Source organism: Xenopus tropicalis, chromosome 5 (assembly GCF_000004195.4).
Source record: "Xenopus tropicalis strain Nigerian chromosome 5, UCB_Xtro_10.0, whole genome shotgun sequence".
Taxonomy (NCBI): domain Eukaryota; kingdom Metazoa; phylum Chordata; class Amphibia; order Anura; family Pipidae; genus Xenopus; species Xenopus tropicalis.
The window spans coordinates 151423165-151447872 of NC_030681.2; the positions used below are offsets into that span (position 1 = coordinate 151423165).

General features: G+C 45.7%; 1 protein-coding gene across 2 annotated transcripts in view; it reads right to left on the bottom strand.

The window, feature by feature from the left end:
- The window catches only part of msra.1 (methionine sulfoxide reductase A, gene 1), a 125250-nt gene that overhangs the window by 97748 nt on the left and 2794 nt on the right, over positions 1-24708 (bottom strand). The window contains exons 1-2 of one of the 2 annotated variants that reach the window (XM_031903081.1): positions 20840-20946; positions 20445-20646 (exon numbers count right to left, since the gene is read on the bottom strand). In XM_031903081.1, coding sequence (XP_031758941.1) covers positions 20445-20598 — 154 coding nt within the window. In that variant the 5' untranslated portion in view covers positions 20599-20646; positions 20840-20946. Of the gene's footprint in view, positions 1-20444; positions 20647-20839; positions 20947-24708 lie in introns of those variants that run through there. The other variant, XM_031903080.1, reaches the window with a different exon arrangement.

Sequence of the window (24708 nt, forward strand, 5' to 3'; positions counted from 1 at the left end):
ATGGAGCACATTCATCGATGTACAATTGAGTCCGAATAGTTTTAGAACTGTGCGTATTTTCTACAATATTTTCGTTAATTTGTGCGACTTTTATGTACTTTGCGCAACAATTTGTGCGACAAAATCGTATTTGTCGCGACGAGTACGATAGTTTCGGAATTCATTCAAGCTTCGGTATCGTGACTTTCCTTTGGCCAGGTTGGAGTGCCATTGAGTCCTTTGGAAAGCTTCCCACATCATGCGATGAAGTGTCAAAGCCAGAAAGGGTTTTGCACCGTTTATGATTGTTGGGATACGAAAATGATCGTAAGTACGAAATTTTTTGACTTTTGCGATCATCAGAAATTATCGGATTTCGTGATTCGGATTCGCACATTAGTGAATTGGCCCCTATGTGTCAGAGCAAAAATGGCTGCCAGGTGAAAGCTGCTATTTGTTATTGGAAAATATGTTGGTGGGGGCGAATGGTGGGGTATATGCAGTACAAATGCAGTTTGGGGGGGGTGGCAGGAAAATGTAGGGTTTACTTGTCCTTTTACGATACATGTTTTGCAGCAAAGAACAATGAAAGCAACGTAAGAATAGCTAATATGTTCAATACATGTCAAGCCAACTCTGGATTAGAAATCTTTTATAGAAGAAACCCAGATACACACGGAATGAGGAGTTCGGTGCATTTAGGGAAATATCTCAGGAGATGGGATACGAGCAGACCTTGCGTTTAACAATCTCCCCTTAAGAGCAGTTCAGATGCCAGAGTGCCTCTAACTCTCCTCAAACCCTCTTCGGGGAGGAATAACGGCCGGTAAGGCTGCCATAACTCATGGGCGCCTCACAAATTCACTTTGCCTGCAGGAAAAAAGAGACACTTACGGAACACTTGAAAATACTGTTAGTGTTTCAGAATCCTAAAAAAAAAAAAGGATAGGATGGCAGAGGCAGCATGGGAAGGCAAAGGGGGAGACTGATGGAACATTGCGGCCTATATTACGTGGAGGTGAAACAGGGATAAGGATAGAGGCAGCACTAAAGTATCTCTATATTACTGTTATAGTAAGGAGAGCTGAACTAAATAGCAGATGCACTTTTATTATAACTTTTTAACGTGTATCTGAATTTACAGAAGGAATGCATAATGGTTCTTTTCTCCTTTATCCCCCATTTTGTCCAAATTATTCCTCTCCTGTATCTGGTGCCAACCAAAAAAACCAAATTACCCAAATTTACGTTATACTGATAATCTTGGTTTTACTACATTATCTGGTTTCTTCTTCCTTCCCTCTTGAGCTGTAATACTGGGTACCATCTCTCCCTACTATACCTGCTATCCCACAGCCCCAGTCCCCTCCCAGAGGCTATTATCCCCCCACTGCTACTATAGGCACCATCTCTCCCTACTATACCTGCTATCCCACAGCCCCAGTCCCTTCCCAGAGGCTATTATCCCCCCCACTGCTACTATAGGCACCATCTCTCCCTACTATACCTGCTATCCCACAGCCCCAGTCCCTTCCCAGAGGCTATTATCCCCCCACTGCTACTATAGGCACCATCTCTCCCTACTATACCTGCTATCCCACAGCCCCAGTCCCTTCCCAGAGGCTATTATCCCCCCACTGCTACTATAGGCACAATCTCTCCCTACTATACCTGCTATCCCACAGCCCCAGTCCCTTCCCAGAGGCTATTATCCCCCCCACTGCTACTATAGGCACCATCTCTCCCTACTATACCTGCTATCCCACAGCCCCAGTCCCTTCCCAGAGAATCCTAAAAAAAAAAAAGGATAGGATGGCAGAGGCAGCATGGGAAGGCAAAGGGGGAGACTGATGGAACATTGCGGCCTATATTACGTGGAGGTGAAACAGGGATAAGGATAGAGGCAGCACTAAAGTATCTCTATATTACTGTTATAGTAAGGAGAGCTGAACTAAATAGCAGATGCACTTTTATTATAACTTTTTAACGTGTATCTGAATTTACAGAAGGAATGCATAATGGTTCTTTTCTCCTTTATCCCCCATTTTGTCCAAATTATTCCTCTCCTGTATCTGGTGCCAACCAAAAAAACCAAATTACCCAAATTTACGTTATACTGATAATCTTGGTTTTACTACATTATCTGGTTTCTTCTTCCTTCCCTCTTGAGCTGTAATACTGGGTACAACTCTCTCTTTTCTCATATTCACCAACACCCCATTAGTGATCCCTTCCCTATCAATATAGCCAAGACAAAGGCATCATTTTCCATCTTATTAAAAGCCCTGGTATACTAACAGTTTCAGATGGAGAGCCCTTACCTTTGTCCTGATTTATATAAAGTTAACTATCTATTTAGTATTATCCCCCCAGTGCTACTATAGGCACTATCTCTCCCTACTATACCTGCTATCCCACAGCCCCAGTCCCTTCCCAGAGGCTATTATCCCACTGCTACTATAGGCACCATCTCTCCCTACTATACCTGCTATCCCACAGCCCCAGTCCCTTCCCAGAGGCTATTATCCCCCCACTGCTACTATAGGCACCATCTCTCCCTACTATACCTGCTATCCCACAGCCCCAGTCCCTTCCCAGAGGCTATTATCCCCCCACTGCTACTATAGGCACAATCTCTCCCTACTATACCTGCTATCCCACAGCCCGAGTCCCTTCCCAGAGGCTATTATCCCCCCACTGCTACTATAGGCACCATCTCTCCCTACTATACCTGCTATCCCACAGCCCCAGTCCCTTCCCAGAGGCTATTATCCCCCCACTGCTACTATAGGCACCATCTCTCCCTACTATACCTGCTATCCCACAGCCCCAGTCCCTTCCCAGAGGCTATTATCCCACTGCTACTATAGGCACCATCTCTCCCTACTATACCTGCTATCCCACAGCCCCAGTCCCTTCCCAGAGGCTATTATCCCCCCACTGCTACTATAGGCACCATCTCTCCCTACTATACCTGCTATCCCACAGCCCCTATACCTGCTATCCCACAGCCCCAGTCCCTTCCCAGAGGCTATTATCCCCCCACTGCTACTATAGGCACCATCTCTCCCTACAGCCCCAGTCCCTTCCCAGAGGCTATTATCCCACTGCTACTATAGGCACCATCTCTCCCTACTATACCTGCTATCCCACAGCCCCAGTCCCTTCCCAGAGGCCATTATCCCACTGCTACTATAGGCACCATCTCTCCCTACTATACCTGCTATCCCACAGCCCCAGTCCCTTCCCAGAGGCTATTATCCCACTGTTACTATAGGCACCATCTCTCCCTACTATACCTGCTATCCCACAGCCCCAGTCCCTTCCCAGAGGCTATTATCCCCCCACTGCTACTTAAGGCACCATCTCTCCCTACTATACCTGCTATCCCACAGCCCCAGTCCCTTCCCAGAGGCTATTATCCCCCCACTGCTACTATAGGCACCATCTCTCCCTACTATACCTGCTATCCCACAGCCCCAGTCCCTTCCCAGAGGCTATTATCCCCCCACTGCTACTATAGGCACCATCTCTCCCTACTATACCTGCTATCCCACAGCCCCAGTCCCTTCCCAGAGGCTATTATCCCACTGCTACTATAGGCACCATCTCTCCCTACTATACCTGCTATCCCACAGCCCCAGTCCCTTCCCAGAGGCTATTATCCCCCCACTGCTACTATAGGCACCATCTCTCCCTACTATACCTGCTATCCCACAGCCCCAGTCCCTTCCCAGAGGCTATTATCCCCCACTGCTACTATAGGCACCATCTCTCCCTACTATACCTGCTATCCCACAGCCCCAGTCCCCTCCCAGAGGCTATTATCCCCCCACTGCTACTATAGGCACCATCTCTCCCTACTATACCTGCTATCCCACAGCCCCAGTCCCTTCCCAGAGGCTATTATCCCCCCCACTGCTACTATAGGCACCATCTCTCCCTACTATACCTGCTATCCCACAGCCCCAGTCCCTTCCCAGAGGCTATTATCCCCCCACTGCTACTATAGGCACCATCTCTCCCTACTATACCTGCTATCCCACAGCCCCAGTCCCTTCCCAGAGGCTATTATCCCCCCACTGCTACTATAGGCACAATCTCTCCCTACTATACCTGCTATCCCACAGCCCCAGTCCCTTCCCAGAGGCTATTATCCCCCCACTGCTACTATAGGCACCATCTCTCCCTACTATACCTGCTATCCCACAGCCCCAGTCCCTTCCCAGAGGCTATTATCCCCCCACTGTTACTATAGGCACCATCTCTCCCTACTATACCTGCTATCCCACAGCCCCAGTCCCTTCCCAGAGGCTATTATCCCCCACTGCTACTATAGGCACCATCTCTCCCTACTATACCTGCTATCCCACAGCCCCAATCCCTTCCCAGAGGCTATTATCCCACTGCTACTATAGGCACCATCTCTCCCTACTATACCTGCTATCCCACAGCCCCAGTCCCTTCCCAGAGGCTATTATCCCCCCACTGCTACTATAGGCACCATCTCTCCCTACTATACCTGCTATCCCACAGCCCCAGTCCCCTCCCAGAGGCTATTATCCCCCCACTGCTACTATAGGCACCATCTCTCCCTACTATACCTGCTATCCCACAGCCCCAGTCCCTTCCCAGAGGCTATTATCCCACTGCTACTATAGGCACCATCTCTCCCTACTATACCTGCTATCCCACAGCCCCAGTCCCTTCCAGAGGCTATTATCCCCCCACTGCTACTATAGGCACCATCTCTCCCTACTATACCTGCTATCCCACAGCCCCAGTCCCTTCCCAGAGGCTATTATCCCCCCACTGCTACTATAGGCACAATCTCTCCCTACTATACCTGCTATCCCACAGCCCCAGTCCCTTCCCAGAGGCTATTATCCCCCCACTGCTACTATAGGCACCATCTCTCCCTACTATACCTGCTATCCCACAGCCCCAGTCCCCTCCCAGAGGCTATTATCCCCCCACTGCTACTATAGGCACCATCTCTCCCTACTATACCTGCTATCCCACAGCCCCAGTCCCTTCCCAGAGGCTATTATCCCCCCCACTGCTACTATAGGCACCATCTCTCCCTACTATACCTGCTTTCCCACAGCCCCAGTCCCTTCCCAGAGGCTATTATCCCCCCACTGCTACTATAGGCACCATCTCTCCCTACTATACCTGCTATCCCACAGCCCCAGTCCCTTCCCAGAGGCTATTATCCCCCCACTGCTACTATAGGCACAATCTCTCCCTACTATACCTGCTATCCCACAGCCCCAGTCCCTTCCCAGAGGCTATTATCCCCCCCACTGCTACTATAGGCACCATCTCTCCCTACTATACCTGCTATCCCACAGCCCCAGTACCTTCCCAGAGGCTATTATCCCCCCACTGTTACTATAGGCACCATCTCTCCCTACTATACCTGCTATCCCACAGCCCCAGTCCCTTCCCAGAGGCTATTATCCCCCCACTGCTACTATAGGCACCATCTCTCCCTACTATACCTGCTATCCCACAGCCCCAATCCCTTCCCAGAGGCTATTATCCCACTGCTACTATAGGCACCATCTCTCCCTACTATACCTGCTATCCCACAGCCCCAGTCCCTTCCCAGAGGCTATTATCCCCCCACTGCTACTATAGGCACCATCTCTCCCTACTATACCTGCTATCCCACAGCCCCAGTCCCTTCCCAGAGGCTATTATCCCCCCACTGCTACTATAGGCACCATCTCTCCCTACTATACCTGCTATCCCACAGCCCCAGTCCCTTCCCAGAGGCTATTATCCCACTGCTACTATAGGCACAATCTCTCCCTACTATACCTGCTATCCCACAGCCCCAGTCCCTTCCCAGAGGCTATTATCCCACTGCTACTATAGGCACCATCTCTCCCTACTATACCTGCTATCCCACAGCCCCAGTCCCTTCCCAGAGGCTATTATCCCCCCACTGCTACTATAGGCACCATCTCTCCCTACTATACCTGCTATCCCACAGCCCCAGTCCCTTCCCAGAGGCTATTATCCCCCCACTGCTACTATAGGCACCATCTCTCCCTACTATACCTGCTATCCCACAGCCCCAGTTCCTTCCCAGAGGCTATTATCCCCCCACTGCTACTATAGGCACCATCTCTCCCTACTATACCTGCTATCCCACAGCCCCAGTCCCTTCCCAGAGGCTATTATCCCCCCACTGCTACTATAGGCACCATCTCTCCCTACTATACCTGCTATCCCACAGCCCCAGTCAACCAGGTAACTTTGCCTGGTTGAGGGTATGTGGTAGGAGAGGAGTAGGAAAGTTCACGTTGGTTGGAACAGAAGCTTCTAAGAAAGGTCAAAGTCATTTGATTCTATAAATAAATTGATTTGTTGGTAAGTCCTGCTGAGCAGGGTACCCAAATGTATAAATATAAATGAAGCTAAAATAAGCAATAAATAGTAATAGAAATTTTCTAGGGTAGGGAAACCATATAAAATTCCACATATTCATTTCTATAATAGATTATTTCGCCATTAGGGCAGTTGCCCATTTGGTAAAGGATGATAAAATGGAACAAATGACTTATCAATATATCTTGATAAACTCCCCGGAGCAGCACGGAAAGATAAAAGGATTCACACTAAAAAGCAATTAAAACAGCAGAAAATCACTTAATTGAAATATAATACCTTAGGGTCAGCATCTCTGAGCAGATGATTTATGCAAATTGTCAGGGAGCGCAAAAACATAAAAAATGAAGGTTTGAGGGGAAAAAGTCCCATTGAGACGATGGGCAGATTTTCTGTGAAGTTGCTTTATGTATAGTAAATACCGCAATTGGAACATGATCGGGAAATGTAAGTTTAATAATTCTTCCAAAAATCATTGCAGCTCTTTTACTGACTTCCTTGTCTAGTGTGAAGCTCCGCCCCTTTTGCTTTCTGAGTCCCTTCTCTCTCTCTCTCCGACTATGAAGACCTTAAAGGGGTGCCTCCTGGCCTAATTAGATCAGAGGCAGTGGGCAAGCCCAGCAAATACCATTGAGGTCTCCATAGTCGGACAGAGAGAAGGAGTGCTCAGAAAGCAAAACGGGGAGGAGCTTTATGATAGACAAGGAAGTCAGTAAAAGAGCTGCAGTTCAACTGCTTGTAATAAAGAAATAAAATAAATCTGCGCACAGAGAAAAGGGTATGTTATTCTGGGGGCTGTACAGAGTCATTTTAGAGATTAAAAAAAAAGGTTTACTTATTCTTTAATTTACAGAAATCAGCTAACCCAGGCCTATTTTAAATCTACCAATTCCATCCTCTCTCAGCTAACTGAATGCTGGGACTTGTATTCATGCGATACAGAGGCAGAGAGGAGGAGGAGATTAGGAAGCAGAAAGCAACATGGAAAGAAGACAGTATTACAGGAAGGGAAAATAATTTCTTAAATTGAATATTTCTTCTTAATAGAGGACAGTGATCAGGCCAACCTAGCAGTAGTTACTGTCAGTAGATGTTAATAGTAGAGGGACGGCGATATGGCAATCCTAGGGCAAGATGTGGATAACAGAATGGCCACAGGAGGACAAGATAGAAAACAGATGAGCAATGTGGCAACAGTAGAATAAGAGAGGAACAGTAGGATTACATAGTGGCATTAGGGCAAAGTGTAGGACTGGCCAGACCGGGGGTGAGTGTAGGACAGGCCAGACCGGGGGTGAGTGAGTGAGGACAGGCCAGACCGGGGGGAGTGAGTGTAGGACAGGCCAGACCGGGGGTGAGTGAGTGTAGGACGGGCCAGACCGGGGGGAGTGAGTGTAGGACCGGCCAGACCGGGGGTGAGTGAGTGTAGGACAGGCCAGACCGGGGGTGAGTGAGTGTAGGACAGGCCAGACCGGGGGTGAGTGAGTGTAGGACAGGCCAGACCGGGGGTGAGTGTAGGACAGGCCAGACCGGGGGTGAGTGAGTGAGGACAGGCCAGACCGGGGGGAGTGAGTGTAGGACAGGCCAGACCGGGGGTGAGTGAGTGTAGGACGGGCCAGACCGGGGGGAGTGAGTGTAGGACAGGCCAGACCGGGGGTGAGTGAGTGTAGGACGGGCCAGACCGGGGGTGAGTGAGTGTAGGACAGGCCAGACCGGGGGTGAGTGAGTGTAGGACGGGCCAGACCAGGGGGAGTGAGTGTAGGACAGGCCAGACCGGGGGTGAGTGAGTGTAGGACGGGCCAGACCGTGGGTGAGTGAGTGTAGGACGGGCCAGACCGGGGGTGAGTGAGTGTAGGACAGGCCAGACCGGGGGTGAGTGAGTGTAGGACGGGCCAGACCGGGGGGAGTGAGTGTAGGACAGGCCAGACCGGGGGTGAGTGAGCGTGGGACAGGCCAGACTGTGGGTGAGTGAGTGTAGGACTGGCCAGACCGGGGGTGAGTGAGTGTAGGACAGGCCAGACCGGGGGTGAGTGAGCGTGGGACAGGCCAGACCGAGGGTGAGTGAGTGTAGGACAGGCCAGACCGGGGGTGGGTGAGGAGCCCACAAATTGGACATTTGCCTTTGAAATTAGCGTTAAGGTGCCCATACACCATAAGATCCGCTTGTTTGGGGCTGTAATCAAATGAGCCGATCCTTCCACCGATATGACCACCTAAGGTGGGCGATATTGGAGTGATTTGATCATTCAAGCCAAACGATCGAATTATCAAATTACAACATTGGCAATGTCGGAGCGAGGACCGGATCAATGAGCCAACGCAATCCCCAATCGAATGGGAAAATCAAACCTACCTGATCGACATCTGGCCAATTTTAGGCCAAATATCAGTCGGGGGTCCCCATACATGGGCAGATAAGTTGCCAGATCGTTCTGAAGGACCCAAATTAGCAGCCGAAATCTGCACCTTTAGTCAGCTGAGGCAGATCCAATGCTTCTTGGCCCGGCTCTGCCCAAAGGTGCCTCAGGTTTCCTCAGGGATGGAGGGAGGTGAAGAGTTTGGCGAGAGGGAACACGGGAAGAGGCCAAACTGGTGAAGAAATGACTTATTTGTACTTTCTGTTATGTATTATGATTCCCTCTTTTACAGTCTCTTCAGATTTATCCCTTTTGGCTTCGAAAGTCTCCATGTAAACAGGAACCCAGTGCCCAAGGACGCCGTGTTTTGCTCGCAGCCCCCTTACGTCTCCATGTAAACAGGAACCCAGTGCCCAAGCATGCCGGTGTTTTGCTCGCAGCCCCCTTACGTCTCCATTTCTCACACAAGCCCATTCATACCGTCGCACCAATACTGTTGGGCGTGCAAGGAAGCGTGCACAACTGGTGCCTGCGTGTCTTCATATTATCCATTTATTGTTAATACATGAAAACTCACCCACGTTCTAGTCATTCCTATGGGAAGCGTATATAGATCAGTGGGTGAAAATTACAGTTCACCAATATGATAAATACACTTCATAGGAATAAATAGAATGTGGGTGAGATTTTATGTATTAAGCTCTAAACTCCTTTAGAGCCCATTTATCAACATTCTCATTTTTTAGGTTTAAAGCAAACTGTATGTTACATATTGATAATGGGTGAGTGTAGGGGACCTCTTGTTTCTGTCTATATGACTTCTGTGGTCACAACCTCATTGGAACTCAACCTAAATGTTTTAAAATTTAGTGCTGAGCACAAGTTCCCCTTTGTTATTATACAGGTATAGGACCCATTATCCAGAATGCTCAGGACTGAGGGATTTCCGGATAAGGGGTCTTTCTGTAATTTGGATCTCCATATCTTAAGTCTACTAAAAAATCAATAAACCATCAATCAAACCCAATAGGGCTGTTCTGCCCCCAATAAGGGGTAATTATATCTTAGTTGGGATCAAGTACAGGTACTGTTTTATTATTACAGAGAAAAGGGAATCATTTAACCATGAAATAAACCCAATAGGGCTGTTCTGCCCCAATAAGGGGTAATTATATCTTAGTTGGGATCAAGTACAGGTACTGTTTTATTATTACAGAGAAAAGGGAATCATTTAACCATGAAATAAACCCAATAGGGCTGTTCTGCCCCAATAAGGGGTAATTATATCTTAGTTGGGATCAAGTACAGGTACTGTTTTATTATTACAGAGAAAAGGGAATCATTTAACCATGAAAGAAACCCAATAGGGCTGTTCTGCCCCAATAAGGGGTAATTATATCTTAGTTGGGATCAAGTACAGGTACTGTTTTATTATTACAGAGAAAAAGGAAATTAATTTTTAAAAAAAATCTGAATTATTTGATTAAAATGGAGTCTATGGGAGATGGGCTTTCCGTAATTTGGAGCTTTCTTGATAATGGGTTTCCGGATAAGGGATCCCATAGCTGTACAAATAATAACAGAAACTCCTGTTCTATAACACATTATGACACAAAGCTCAGTAGAGCGAGGCGCCCCACACACACACGTGTTCCTTCAGACACGCACACAGGGACCGTAACCTCTTGATTTCATATTGTGCCCATGCGTGCAGAAAGAAAAATGCGACTTGCAGAGGAAAGTCAGGGAATCGGGGCTGCGACGGTCTCCCGAGGGAGCGGCTTATTTATGGCCGCGGCTCAGATAATCTCACGCGGAGACAGATTCACGCTAAAGGGACGAAGCGGCTCTGTGTGCCTCCTCCGGCTTCCCATCCATCCCACAACACAAATACGCCTTTGCCCGGAATCCATGCATTTCAAATCAGAGCGCGGATTCCCAGGGGAGTCACATACTGATGAGACCTGCCGAGACAGGTTTCCCAAATGCACTCGGGCCTTCGGCATCGACGCTCTCTGTGTTTGACCTAAATGCTCTGACCGCTCTTTTTATTTAAAGAATTAAAGAAAAATCTTTATATTTCTCAAAAAAATCAGAGCCCGGAGTTCTACAATGTGGCGTCTCTTTGTCCTTTGCCGGTCAATAAAAAAATCAAGCTCAGCTCGCTGACACGGATAATACAATAGATACCATTTTGATTGTAAGCCCTGAGGGTCAGTGGCCACGCCTTCCAAGGGTTATTTATTGTAAATACTCTGTCCCTTTTCTTTAATCAACTGTTTCTCAGTGCCGGGGGCATTGTCAGAGCTCTATAAATACCGGTGTATATAAGTACTACTGTCTTAGCCTGATCCTTGCACCGATATCTACAGATCCGATTGTATGTATGTAGCAGAAATACGAGCATTCTCAAAGAATATGAATTCTAGTATAGACAGCAAATATTATTATTATTTTTTAAATTTAATTATAAAGCGCCAACATATCCCGCAGCGCTGTACAATAAGTGGGTTTCATGCAATGGACATACAGAATAACATATACAGCAACCAAGGCAACGGGCCTGGGAAGATGGGGTGAATGTAGAATTGTTAACTATGATAGATAAATCGGGAACAGAGAGATTAGAAGAGGGAAGATAAATAGTGCACTGGATTTAAAAATAAGAGGCAAAGGAAAGAACATTGGGAGCAGGGCCCTCTTCTCCTCTTGTATTTGTTATTGGGGGAATTGCTGTGTTTTCATGTATTAATGCATTTATCCATTTATTGTACAATGCTGTGTTAATACAAAAATTACAATTATTGATTATACCTGGAGGGAATCGAATACAGTCCCTGCCCCAGTGAGCTTACAATCTAAGGTCCCTATCCCATTCCCACCAGTCCCTGCCCCAGTGAGCTTACAATCTAAGGTCCCTATCACATTCCCATCAGTCCCTGCCCCAGTGAGCTTACAATCTAAGGTCCCTATCCCATTCCCACCAGTCCCTGCCCCAGTGAGCTTACAATCTAAGGTCCCTATCGCATTCCCATCAGTCCCTGCCCCAGTGAGCTTACAATCTAAGGTCCCTATCCCATTCCCATCAGCCCCTGCCCCAGTGGAGCTTACAATCTAAGGTCCCTATCCCATTCCCATCAGTCCCTGCCCCAGTGAGCTTACAATCTAAGGCCCCTATCACATTCCCATCAGTCCCTGCCCCAGTGAGCTTACAATCTAAGGTCCCTATCACATTCCCATCAGTCCCTGTCCCAGTGGAGCTTACAATCTAAGGTCCCTATCACATTCCCATCAGTCCCTGTCCCAGTGAGCTTACAATCTAAGGTCCCTATCACATTCCCACCAGTCTCTGCCCCTGTGAGCTTACAATCTAAGGTCCCTATCACATTCCCATCAGTCCCTGCCCCAGTGAGCTTACAATCTAAGGTCCCTATCACATTCCCATCAGTCCCTGTCCCAGTGGAGCTTACAATCTAAGGTCCCTATCACATTCCCATCAGTTCCTGCCCCAGTGGAGCTTACAATCTAAGGTCCCTATCACATTCCCATCAGCCCCTGCCCCAGTGGAGCTTACAATCTAAGGTCCCTATCACATTCCCATCAGTTCCTGCCCCAGTGGAGTTTACAATCTAAGGTCCCTATCACATTCCCATCAGCCCCTGCCTCAGTGGAGCTTACAATCTAAGGTCCCTATCACATTCCCATCAGTCCCTGTCCCAGTGGAGCTTACAATCTAAGGTCCCTATCCCATTCCCATCAGTCCCTGCCCCAGTGAGCTTACAATCTAAGGTCCCTATCACATTCCCATCAGTCCCTGCCCCAGTAGAGCTTACAATCTAAGGTCCCTATCACATTCCCATCAGTCCCTGTCCCAGTGGAGCTTACAATCTAAGGTCCCTATCACATTTCCATCAGTCCCTGCCCCAGTGAGCTTACAATCTAAGGTCCCTATCACATTCCCATCAGTCCCTGTCCCAGTGGAGCTTACAATCTAAGGTCCCTATCCCATTCCCATCAGTCCCTGCCCCAGTGAGCTTACAATCTAAGGTCCCTATCCCATTCCCATCAGTCCCTGTCCCAGTGGAGCTTACAATCTAAGGTCCCTATCACATTCCCATCAGTCCCTGCCCCAGTGAGCTTACAATCTAAGGTCCCTATCACATTCCCATCAGCCCCTGCCCCAGTGAGCTTACAATCTAAGGTCCCTATCACATTCCCACCAGTCTCTGCCCCAGTGAGCTTACAATCTAAGGTCCCTATCACATTCCCACCAGTCTCTGCCCTAGTCAGCTTACAATCTAAGGTCCCTATCACATTCCCTGCCCCAGTGAGCTTACAATCTAAGGTCCCTATCACATTCCCACCAGTCTCTGCCCCAGTGAGCTTACAATCTAAGGTCCCTAACACATTCCCATCAGTTCCTGCCCCAGTGGAGCTTACAATCTAAGGTCCCTATCACATTCCCATCAGCCCCTGCCCCAGTGGAGCTTACAATCTAAGGTCCCTAACACATTCCCATCAGTTCCTGCCCCAGTGGAGCTTACAATCTAAGGTCCCTATCACATTCCCATCAGTCCCTGCCCCAGTGAGCTTACAATCTAAGGTCCCTATCACATTCCCATCAGTCCCTGCCCCAGTGAGCTTACAATCTAAGGTCCCTAACACATTCCCATCAGTCCCTGCCCCAGTGGAGCAAGAAATACTTTCAACTGCAATTGAAAAATAACTTTAACATTGTTGAAATGTATTAATTTCTGTTTATTGGAAAGTTGCCTACAATGACAATGGGGCTTATTTATATGTGCAAAGAAGCTCCTGGGCAGTAACCCATAGCAACCAGTGATTACATTTCTTCCAGCCAGATGCAGGTATAACAATGAAAGCAAATTTCTGATTGGTTGCCATGGGTTACTGCCCAGGTGCTAATTTGCCCAGTGTTTATAAATGATCCCCAATATCTTCTATAACTGTTTTTGGGTGGGAGTTCCCCTTTAAATGTCATACTGTACAAAAACTTTGTGGCTTTTAACCAAATTGGTCTCCCAGCAACCCGTAATCTCTTTCCAGGGTGAGGTCTCGGGGCTACGGTTCTTATCAGACATGAGACAGTCCTAGGAGGGAGGGGAGATGGTTCCATGTAAGACTTGCTCCACGCCGGCGAAGCACGGGGGGGAAGCGTGAGAGGAATGCTAAGCAGGACGCAGAGGGTCCCAGGGGAAGGGAATGAGATTTCTGCTGAGCTTACACACGGATGACATTGCTCCTCCGCCTTTAAAAGTAATAAAGCAGCAGAGGCGTTTGGCTCCATGCAGGGTCCCCTAGCCGTGATGCCCCCTCAATTCTTCCCGTCTAACCTCCAGTTCTGACCAAGGACAAGCTGTGACTTTCTCTCTGTCCTTTAAAAGATCAAGCATACGTATGGAGGGGGGGATGTCTCCATCTCCATTTAATTTTATTCTGTTTTTGTATCTAACTGAATCTGATGGCAATCGCTGACAAGGGAGAAATTGTATCAGTAGAGGAAAGGTTAATTAGTGGAATAACAATAATGTGTCGGGGGCCCTGAGTTGCCGGCTCTTGGGATTATTGCCAATAAGACACACACACATAGCACAATGTAATATTTACCAACGTCTGTCTTGGTCCGAGGCCGCGTTATCTCATTTTTATGTTCTGTCTCGGGCAGGGTCTCCGCTCATTGCCCAGACTTTAATGCAACGTCAATAAACTAAATCCAGTGCAGAATGGGAGGCATCAAAAAACCCAAGTTCCATTCATTTCACTAGTAAGTCTTGAGTCTTTAGACGTCAGCTTGGCCAAAGCAATTTCTATACATTCACCTGACTACACTTCTGAGGACTTTCAAGGTATCCTGGTTGGGCACAAGTTCAATGTCCATAATTAAGTGACTAAATATGACTGACCCAGTTGGTTACGTTGCAAGTATGGGCCAGTGTCGGACTGGGACCCCAGGGGCCCACCAGAAAACTTTAGACCCTAGGCCGCTTTCCAAAGAATTTTTTCTCCTTTCCTCACCCAACCTCTTTATTCTCCCAGTCTCTTTTATTTACATGCTAGCATCTATTCTTCCATCTATTTCTCCTCTTTCTTCCCATTTAGAAATAGGGAATGGCCATGAAACATGCCAAATGCTCAGGAGCAAGAGGGCCCACTGGCACCTGGGCCCACTGAGAGTTCTCCTGGTATCCTGGTGGGCCAGTCCGACACTGGTATGGGCCCCTGGGATGGCCAATGTCCTCATAACCGTGCTATGATTCTTTCTATTGGCTGATCAGCTGTGGTGTGATGGTACTAGAGATGGTACTCTACTACAGATAGCACTCAGCCAAATCCACACAAAGCCCCACAGACCCCACAGTTTAATCTGAAATAATAAGAAGTTTACCCCTTTTAAAATCCAACCATCTTATGTATATATATATATATATATATATATATATATATACATACATATATACATTATCCTTGAGAAAGGTCCTAATGAGGACCGAAACGTCGGTTTTAAACAATATATTTTCAATAAATTTTTGATAAAGCATTGAAGGGTGTGCTGTCCACGGATGATTATTATTTTCTGTATACACATAATTTTGGCTATGCACCCCGCAGAATATTGAGCCTTGGAGTGCGGACACCATTTGGATTGATATATATATATATATATTTGTAGAAAAACGGACCAATCCACAGAGGACTTAAAAACAAACAAAAGTTATTTATTAAAGCAAATAACAGAGACTGACGTTTCGGCTGGTACACCAGCCTTTGTCAAAGTTATATATATATATGATGATGAGCAGCCTAATGTTTTGCTGCAGGATTTCAGGTTATTGCCTGTTGAATGTCATTTAGGGATGTTGTTGCCAAAGGGTTTGCCAAGTAAGATCTCAGCAAAGTCCTGACTCCCAAGAGGCCTTAACAGATCTTGTCAAATGGAAGGTTCACCTATAAATGAGTGTGTTATAAATGGACCTCATCTAAGCCACTTTTCAATTGGTCTTTATTATTTAATTTGGTTTTTCCTTAGCCTGCAACTGAAACGGCTACCTGGCTGTCGCTGACCCTGGCAACCAAAAAACAGATTAACTGTTTTTTACTGCTTTATCTTTACTTCTAGCCCTCTTCTGTTCCTCTTCCATTTTGACTTCCAGGCTGCTACATGGTTGCTAGGGTAAAGGTAAAGGGTAGGAGTACTGTTAAGGCCATGCACTATAAGATCTGTTCAGTCTTCAAATGAGCAGATCTTGCCCCTGATATGCACCCCTTGGGCTGGTGATATTGTGCCAAACAATACAAGCCATCAGAGTGAGAACCGCATCAATGAGCCAATGCGGTCCTCAATTAGATGGTAAAGTCAAGTCTGCCAGATATCGGTTGGGTAGGCCAGTCAGAGGGGCCCTACATGGGCAGATAAGCTGCCGAATTGGACCTCTTGGCCAAACTGGCACATTACTGTGTCAATATCAATGTTATTGTCCAAAGGGAAACTACACCCCCAGAATGAATACGTAACCAACAGACAGTTTATATTATGTTAAGGGACCTATTAAAGAATCTCCCCAAACTGAAATATATATATCAGTAAATATTGCCCTTTTACATCCTTTCCCTTGAGCCGCCATTTTGTGATGGGCTGTGTGCTCCCTCAGAGATCAGCTGACAGGAAGTGATGTAGCTCTAACTGTAACAGGAAGTAGTGTGGGAGCAAAAGGCAGAACTCTGCCTATTCATTGGCTGATGGAGCCTAGCAGGAAAGTGTGCCTTGGCTTGTTTGTGTGCACTGTGACTCCTATCATCCCAGGGGGCGGCCCTTAGTACTTAAAATGGCAGTTTCCTATTTAGGATTACCCAATGGCACATACTACTAAAAAGGTGTATTTTTATGAAAATTGTTTAATGGTTTTACATGAGCTGTTTATGCAATTTATTTTTATAGAGACCTACATTGTTCGGGGGGTATAGTTTCCCTTTAACTAAACGCATAAGAAATGAAATATATCAATAGACGTCAAACAGCCGATTGGCAATCACCTGAGCGCACATCTACTTGATTTCTCCAAGCCCTCAGAGCTTTGATGCGTCAGTCTCATTTCCAGAAGATTCTGCTTGTGGATTCATGCTGTGTGTCTGATGGATCCCCGAGCTGCCAATACAGAGCTCTGCAAACAGCCAGGCAGGCATATATCTAGCGCGCTCCGTCCCGGCACTGCAGCGCAATGCGGAAAAACAGCACAACTGCACACAGCAGCATGCCCTGAACAGAACCAGAACCTTCAATAGGGTTCTGCACAAAAAGTGGGCTACAGAGTTGCTGTATTTAACTTGCCATTTTTGTATGTTGTTATTTCAGTGCTATATAAAATGATGGCAGCATAGGGATTCCCCTGTACTAAGCACAATTCAGCAGGAACAGCCCCCTAAGTTTGCTCATAGCCTGTACAGAGAGATACCATAAAACTATGGCAGCATAGGGATTCCCCTGTACTAAGCACAATTCAGCAGGAACAGCCCCCTAAGTTTGCTCATAGCCTGTACAGAGAGATACCATAAAACTATGGCACATAGGGATTCCCCTGTACTAAGTACAATTCAGCAGGAACAGCCCCCTAAGTTTGCTCATAGCCTGTACAGAGAGATACCATAAAACTATGGCATATAGGGATTCCCCTGTACTAAGCACAATTCAGCAGGAACAGCCCCCTAAGTTTGCTCATAGCCTGTACAGAGAGATACCATAAACTATGGCAGCATAGGGATTCCCCTGTACTAAGCACAATTAAGCAGGAACAGCCCCCTAATTTGCTCATAACCTGTACAGAGAGATACCATAAAACTATGGCACATAGGGATTCCCCTGTACTAAGCACAATTCAGCAGGAACAGACCCCTAATTTGCTCATAACCTGTACAGAGAGATTCCATAAAACTATGGCACATAGGGATTCCCCTGTACTAAGCACAATTCAGCAGGAACAGCCCCCTAAGTTTGCTCATAGCCTGTACAGAGAGATACCATAAAACTATGGCACATAGGGATTCCCCTGTACTAAGCACAATTCAGCAGGAACAGCCCCCTAAGTTTGCTCATAGCCTGTACAGAGAGACACCATAAAAATCATAAACCCTACTAAACCCTCTCCATCTTTTTGTTATAAATATGCACACAGTAAACTTTACTCATATACAGAGTACATTCTCCCTCTATATAAAACACTTTAATATAAATATATGGGTAAAGGAAAACGTCACCCAAAAAATGTATTTTGCAAAAAAAAGTGGATTTTACCTTTAAATTCAACCTAAATTGCTACACTGAAAGTAACAAAATCATTGCAGTTGCACTTTAAAGTGTGAAATGAGTTTTTCCTAAAACGCTGAAGATGCATGAAGTGGCGGCTGAAGAGGCGGCAGATGCAGTAAAGGCAGTGAGACGGAGCAGTAAGAGAGTCGCCGCTGATTGCTTAATTATTACCCAAACGGAAGCTTGAAATTGCAGCAGAGAGAAAACAGATAATTGTTAGGAAGGCAGGTAAAAAAAGGGAAAAAAAATCCCTTTATTACTAATACATAGCGGTACCAGTCACAATAATCAGGCAAAGGCTTTCAAGGGATTCTGGGAGTTGTAGTACAAAAAGCTTTGAAGGCCCATGTTTAATAAACATTTAGTAATAAGCCCACGGATTCGACTGCAGGTAGGAAGAACGACATTGGTCCTTTCTGGGCCCCCACAGGCTCACTACTGGTAGTCACTCTACTGGTCCTGATCAAGGATACAGGTTTTTAAAGGTTAACTCCACTGTAATTTACATTGTACCGACTTTCAAATATACATTCTTTGAAAATGGTCATTTTATGTGTAAATATATTTGCTATTAAGAGAAGCATCTGTCCGGCTGTTTATACTCTCTGCGCTGCTGCTTCTGACTCCTGAAACAATGTAGCAGAAGCCAGCTGACTAACAGACCTGGAGGAGAACGGACTTCTGCTACATTGCTTCATGAGTCAGAACCAGACAAAAGAAAAAGATCAACGGAAAAAGTGGCAAATGCAAGAGTTTCCTGGTGTTATTGGGCAAGGAAGGAAGCCGCCCAGGTGGCGCAGAGTACTGTTTGGGTAACCCAAATAATGCAAAGATTAAAGGTGGCCATACACGGGCCGACTATAGCTGCCGATATCGGTCCCTTGGACCGATTCGGCAGCTAATCGGCCCGTGTATGGGGAGAGCAGATCGGCCTGGCCGACCGATATCTGGCCTGAAATTGGCCAGATCTCGATCGGCCAGGTTAGAAAATCTGGTCGGATCGGGGACCGCATCGGCTCGTTGATGCGGTCCCCGATCCGACTGCCCCATTGCCGCCCACATAATCCGATCGTCTGGCCCCAGGGCCAAACGATCAGATTATTATTTTTTTTACCTAAATGGTCCCCGATATCGCCCACCCGTAGGTGGGAATATCGGGGGAAGATCCGCTCGCTTGGCGACATCGCCAAGCGAGCGGATCTGCTCGTGTATGGCCACCTTTAGGCCTTGTTTCCCTTTGGGTTAAACATTAATCCTATCTGTAAAAATGGCCGCTTTATTGGAGCTCCCTATAGATCCTCTCAGGTCCCTGTCTGTGTTTCAAATGAGGGGTGGGCGTGTCCTAACGGTCCCTCCCAGATGCATAGTAGGAGGGGAGTAGCCAATCACAGCCCTGCAGTCACACAAGCAAAGACAGGTGTCAGTTCCCTATCAGGTCAGCCTAGCTGCTGATTGGTTCCTATCCTACAGTGCAGTGTGCTGAGTGCCGCCGGCCCCCCTGCACAGCCTGGGGAAGGAGGCAGCAGGAAGTGGAACAGATGGGCGGGACTAGTGGGGTTTTTGGAGAAATTTTCTCTACTAAAACTACTAGTTTTTAAAGCACATACCTACTGTATTTAGATGAGTATAATTCATTGGTACAATATTATTTTTCACACAATATGTCACATTTAAAGGAGAACTGAACCTCAACAAAAAATTAAGCAATAAATGCTACACCTTGGGGCTGATTTACTAACCCACGAATCCGACCCGAATTGGAAAAGTTCCGACTTGAAAACGAACATTTTGCGACTTTTTCGTATGTTTTGCGATTTTTTCGGATTCTGTACGAATTTTTCGTTACCAATACGATTTTTGCGTAAAAACGCGAGTTTTCCTATCCATTACGAAAGTTGCGTAAAAAGTTGCGCATTTTTCGTAGCGTTAAAACTTACGCGAAAAGTTGCGCATTTTTCGCGTAAGTTTTAACACTACGAAAAATGCGCAACTTTTTACGCAACTTTCGTAATGGATAGGAAAACTCGCGTTTTTACGCAAAAATCGTATTGGTAACGAAAAATTCGTAAAGAATCCGAAAAAATCGCAAAACATACGAAAAAATCGCAAAATACCGATCATTACGAAAAAAACGCAATCGGACTCCATTCGACCCGTTCGTGGGTAAGTAAATCAGCCCCCTTGTGTTTAGGGTTATGGTGTACCAGCCCAAGACCAACCCAGGCCTTTAGCAGGGAAGACTGATGCCCCTGAAGATGCTTTTTTTGCAATTTAGACCCATTTACCCATATCCGCCCCCCCCCCAACATACCGACACAGACAGCTTTAAAAGCCTCATAGCTGAAAAGGGCCCAATAAAACAATTCCAGTATAAATGGGGTACCTACCAGAGACCCTCATCTTCTCAGACCTGCCGGGCAGGGCCCCTTCTTTGCTGGGGAGTTGGGTTTTCGAGCTCATGTCTCCCATATGCAGGTAAGTGTTGCTCAGGACGTAGAACAGAAATCTGCGTGGCACGAGGAGAGGAGACGTGGCCACCATGAACGGATCTTCAGCAGGTTCTGTTGGGCCCTTTGGGGGAGGACCCAGCTGGTTGGAAAGAACATAAATATTTTTGTAAACACCCGAAATAGCAGGGGCAATTCTCACTATTGTCTATGGAAGGGTATTTTCTGGGATTTAGTAGTCGTGACAAGTAGCTGCTACTAAGTAGCTCAGTGTGTCTTCACCCTTGAATATTCATGGCAATATTCCTGTCCTCTTTTACACAAAACCTTCATACCCAAGTGGGATTGGTGAGCCCAAGATTACCAGCCGGCAGCCACACGCAGGACCCCACAGCACCAAGCAACTATACTACAAGTAAAAGCAATACGGCCAGTTCTCTTTAAAGTCACAGTGATTGGCTCTTTAAACTGGAGGAAGTGGCCAAATGATATAATGCAATATATTTCACAAGAAAGTATTTCTCAAAATCCTGTTGCCGGGTAAAGAATGGTTTCATGCTGAACCTGTACAGAGTCATGGAATGGCATCTGACCCGCCTATCTTCCTGTATCAGAATTAAACTCATTGTATTCTACAGAGCTATTCAGTTATCTGCCATGTAAATATCTGCCCTACAGCCCCAACTGAATGGCTGCCCCCATGGCTACAAGGGAAACGTGCGATACAAATCGATACAAATAGCTTTATTGTGTTAATGTAAATTAGGGGGGCTGCAAGCTATTGCATGTATTGAAAATTATGATTTAATAGGTATCACTGAGACCTGGTGGGATGATAAATGCGACTGGGCTGCGAATTTAAATGGTTATACACTTTTTAGGAGGGACAGAGAGATTAAAAAGGGTGGAGGGGTTTGTCTTTACGTAAAGTCAGACTTAAAGCCATGTAATAAAGACATTACCAATGAAAACGTCGAATCTCTTTGGGTAGAAATTTCTGTAGGGCTGAAGGTCACAAAGAAAATGATCATTGGTGTATGTTATAAACCACCCCGTATAGATGAGGGGGATGAGGCCCAGCTATTGTTGCAAATGGAGGAGGCTTCAAAACTAGGTCAAGTTGTTGTTATGGGGGACTTTAATTATCCGGACATTGACTGGAGTAATGGGGTGGCTAAGTCAGAAAAAGCTAGTAGGTTTGTAAATATGCTAAATGACAACTTTTTATTTCAGGCAGTTCAAGAACCCACTAGGAATGACGCTATTTTGGACCTGGTGATTTCTAATAATAAATGAACTTATCTCTAACATTTGTGTGGGTGAGCATTTGGGGAACAGTGATCACAACATGGTCTCCTTTGAGATAATGCTGCAGAGACAGCTCTATAAGGGAGTAACTAATACGCTCAATTTTAGACGTGCAGACTTTGCCAGTATAAGGGCATCTCTGCAATGTGTCAACTGGGAAAGGCTTTTCATGGGGTTAGGCACAGAAGGAAAATGGAACATCTTTAAAACATTGCTTTGTAGGTATACACAACAGTATATCCCCCTTGTAAGCAAGGAGAGGCATCGCAAAGCAAAACCTTTATGGCTGAATAAAAGAGTTAGTGTCGAGGTTGGTAAGAAAAAACGTGCTTTTAGGGCATTCAAGTTAGCTGGGACAGCAGAAACTTTCATCAGGTACAAGGAAGCAAATAAAGCAGCAAAAAAGCTATCAAGCAAGCTAAAATAGAGATGGAAAGGGATATTGCTGCTAGGAGTAAAAAGAATCCTAAATTATTTTTTAATTATGTGAATAGTAAAAAAATGAAGCAAGAAGGGGTGGGAACTTTATTATCACGGGGGGGTAAGTTGGTTGATGAGAACGGGGAAAAAGCTGAAATTTTGAACTCTTATTTTTCATCTGTGTATACATCTGAGGAGCCAGATAATGAAGGCTTCCCTTGTAATATGCCCAGTTCTAGTAATTTAGCTACTGGCGCATGGGTCACTCGGGAGGAAATTCAAAAGAGACTTGAACATGTAAAGGTAAACAAAGGTCCAGGGCCGGATGGGATTCATCCCAGGGTATTAAATGAGCTGAGCGCTGTGATTGCCAAACCTCTTCACTTAATTTTTCAGGATTCATTGAGGTCTGGCATGGTGCCAAGAGACTGGCGGATTGCTAATGTGGTGCCGTTATTTAAAAAGGGATCCCGTTCTCAGCCTGAAAACTATAGGCCTGTTAGTCTGACATCAGTAGTAGGAAAACTTTTGGAAGGGGTAATAAGGGATAGGGTACTTGAATACATTGCAGTTCACAATACTATTAGTTTGTGCCAGCATGGTTTTATGCGTAACAGATCTTGCCAGACTAATTTAGTCGCCTTTTATGAGGAGGTGAGCAGGAACCTCGATGCTGGAATGGCAGTTGATGTCATCTACTTGGACTTTGCTAAAGCGTTTGATACAGTACCTCACAGAAGGTTAATGATCAAATTAAGGAATATTGGCCTAGAACATAATATTTGTAATTGGATAGAGAACTGGCTGAAGGATAGAGTACAAAGAGTGGTGGTAAATGGAACATTTTCTAATTGGGCCAGTGTAGTTAGTGGAGTACCGCAGGGGTCAGTCCTTGGGCCTTTGCTTTTTAACTTGTTTATTAATGACCTGGAGGGGGGCATAGACAGTACTGTTTCTATTTTTGCTGATGACACTAAATTGTGCAAAACTATAAGTTCCATGCAGGATGCTGCCGCTTTGCAGAGCGATTTGACAAAATTAGATAACTTGGCAGCAAACTGGAAAATGAGGTTCAATGTTGATAAGTGCAAAGTTATGCACTTTGGTAGAAATAATATAAACGCAAACTATCTACTGAATGGTAGTGTGTTGGGGGTTTCCTTAATGGAGAAGGATCTAGGGGTTTTTGTTGATAACAAGTTGTCTAATGCCAGGCAGTGTCATTCTGTGGCTACTAAAGCAAATAAAGTGCTGTCTTGTATAAAAAAGGGCATTGACTCAAGGGATGAGAACATAATTTTGCCCCTTTATAGGTCCCTGGTAAGGCCTCACCTTGAGTATGGGGGGCAGTTTTGGGCTCCAGTCCTTAAGAAGGATATTAATGAGCTGGAGAGAGTGCAGAGACTGCAACTAAACTGGTTAAGGGGATGGAAGATTTTAACTATGAGGTGAGACTGTCAAGGTTGGGGTTGTTTTCTCTGGAAAAGAGGCGCTTGCGAGGGGACATGATTACTCTGTACAAGTACATTAGAGGGGATTATAGGCAGTTGGGGGATGTTCTTTTTTCCCATAAAAACAATCAGCGCACCAGAGGTCACCCCTTTAGATTAGAGGAACAGAGCTTCCATTTGAAGCAGCGTAGGTGGTTTTTCACGGTGAGGGCAGTGAGGGGGTTGGGGAATGCCCTTCCTAGTGATGTGGTAATGGCAGATTCTGTTAATGCCTTTAAGAGGGGCCTGGATGAGTTCTTGATCAATCAGAATATCCAAGGCTATTGTGATACTAATATCTACAGTTAGTACTAGTGGGTGTATATATAGTGTATGTATGTGAGTGTATAGATTGGTAGGTGTGGGTTAAGTGTGCTGGGTTTACTTGGATGGGTTGAACTTGATGGACACTGGTCTTTTTTCAACCCTATGTAACTATGTAACTATAACTATGTAACTATGTAACTATGTAATGGGCAGTACTATATACAGTATTATGTGGGCAGCGTGGTACTATATACAGTATTATATGGGCAGTGCGGTACTATATACAGTATTATATGGGCAGTACTATATACAGTATTATATGGGCAGTGCGGTACTATATACAGTATTATATGGGCAGCGCGGTACTATATATAGTATTATATGGGCAGCGCCGTACTATATACAGTATTATATGGGCAGCGCGGTACTATATACAGTATTATATGGGCAGTGCGGTACTATATACAGTATTATATGGGCAGTACTATATACAGTATTATATGGGCAGTACTATATACAGAATTATATGGGCAGTGCGGTACTATATACAGTATTATATGGGCAGTACTATATACAGTATTATATGGGCAGTACTATATACAGTATTATATGGGCAGTACTATATACAGAATTATATGGGCAGTACTATATACAGAATTATATGGGCAGTACTATATACAGTATTATATGGGCAGTACTATATACAGTATTATATGGGC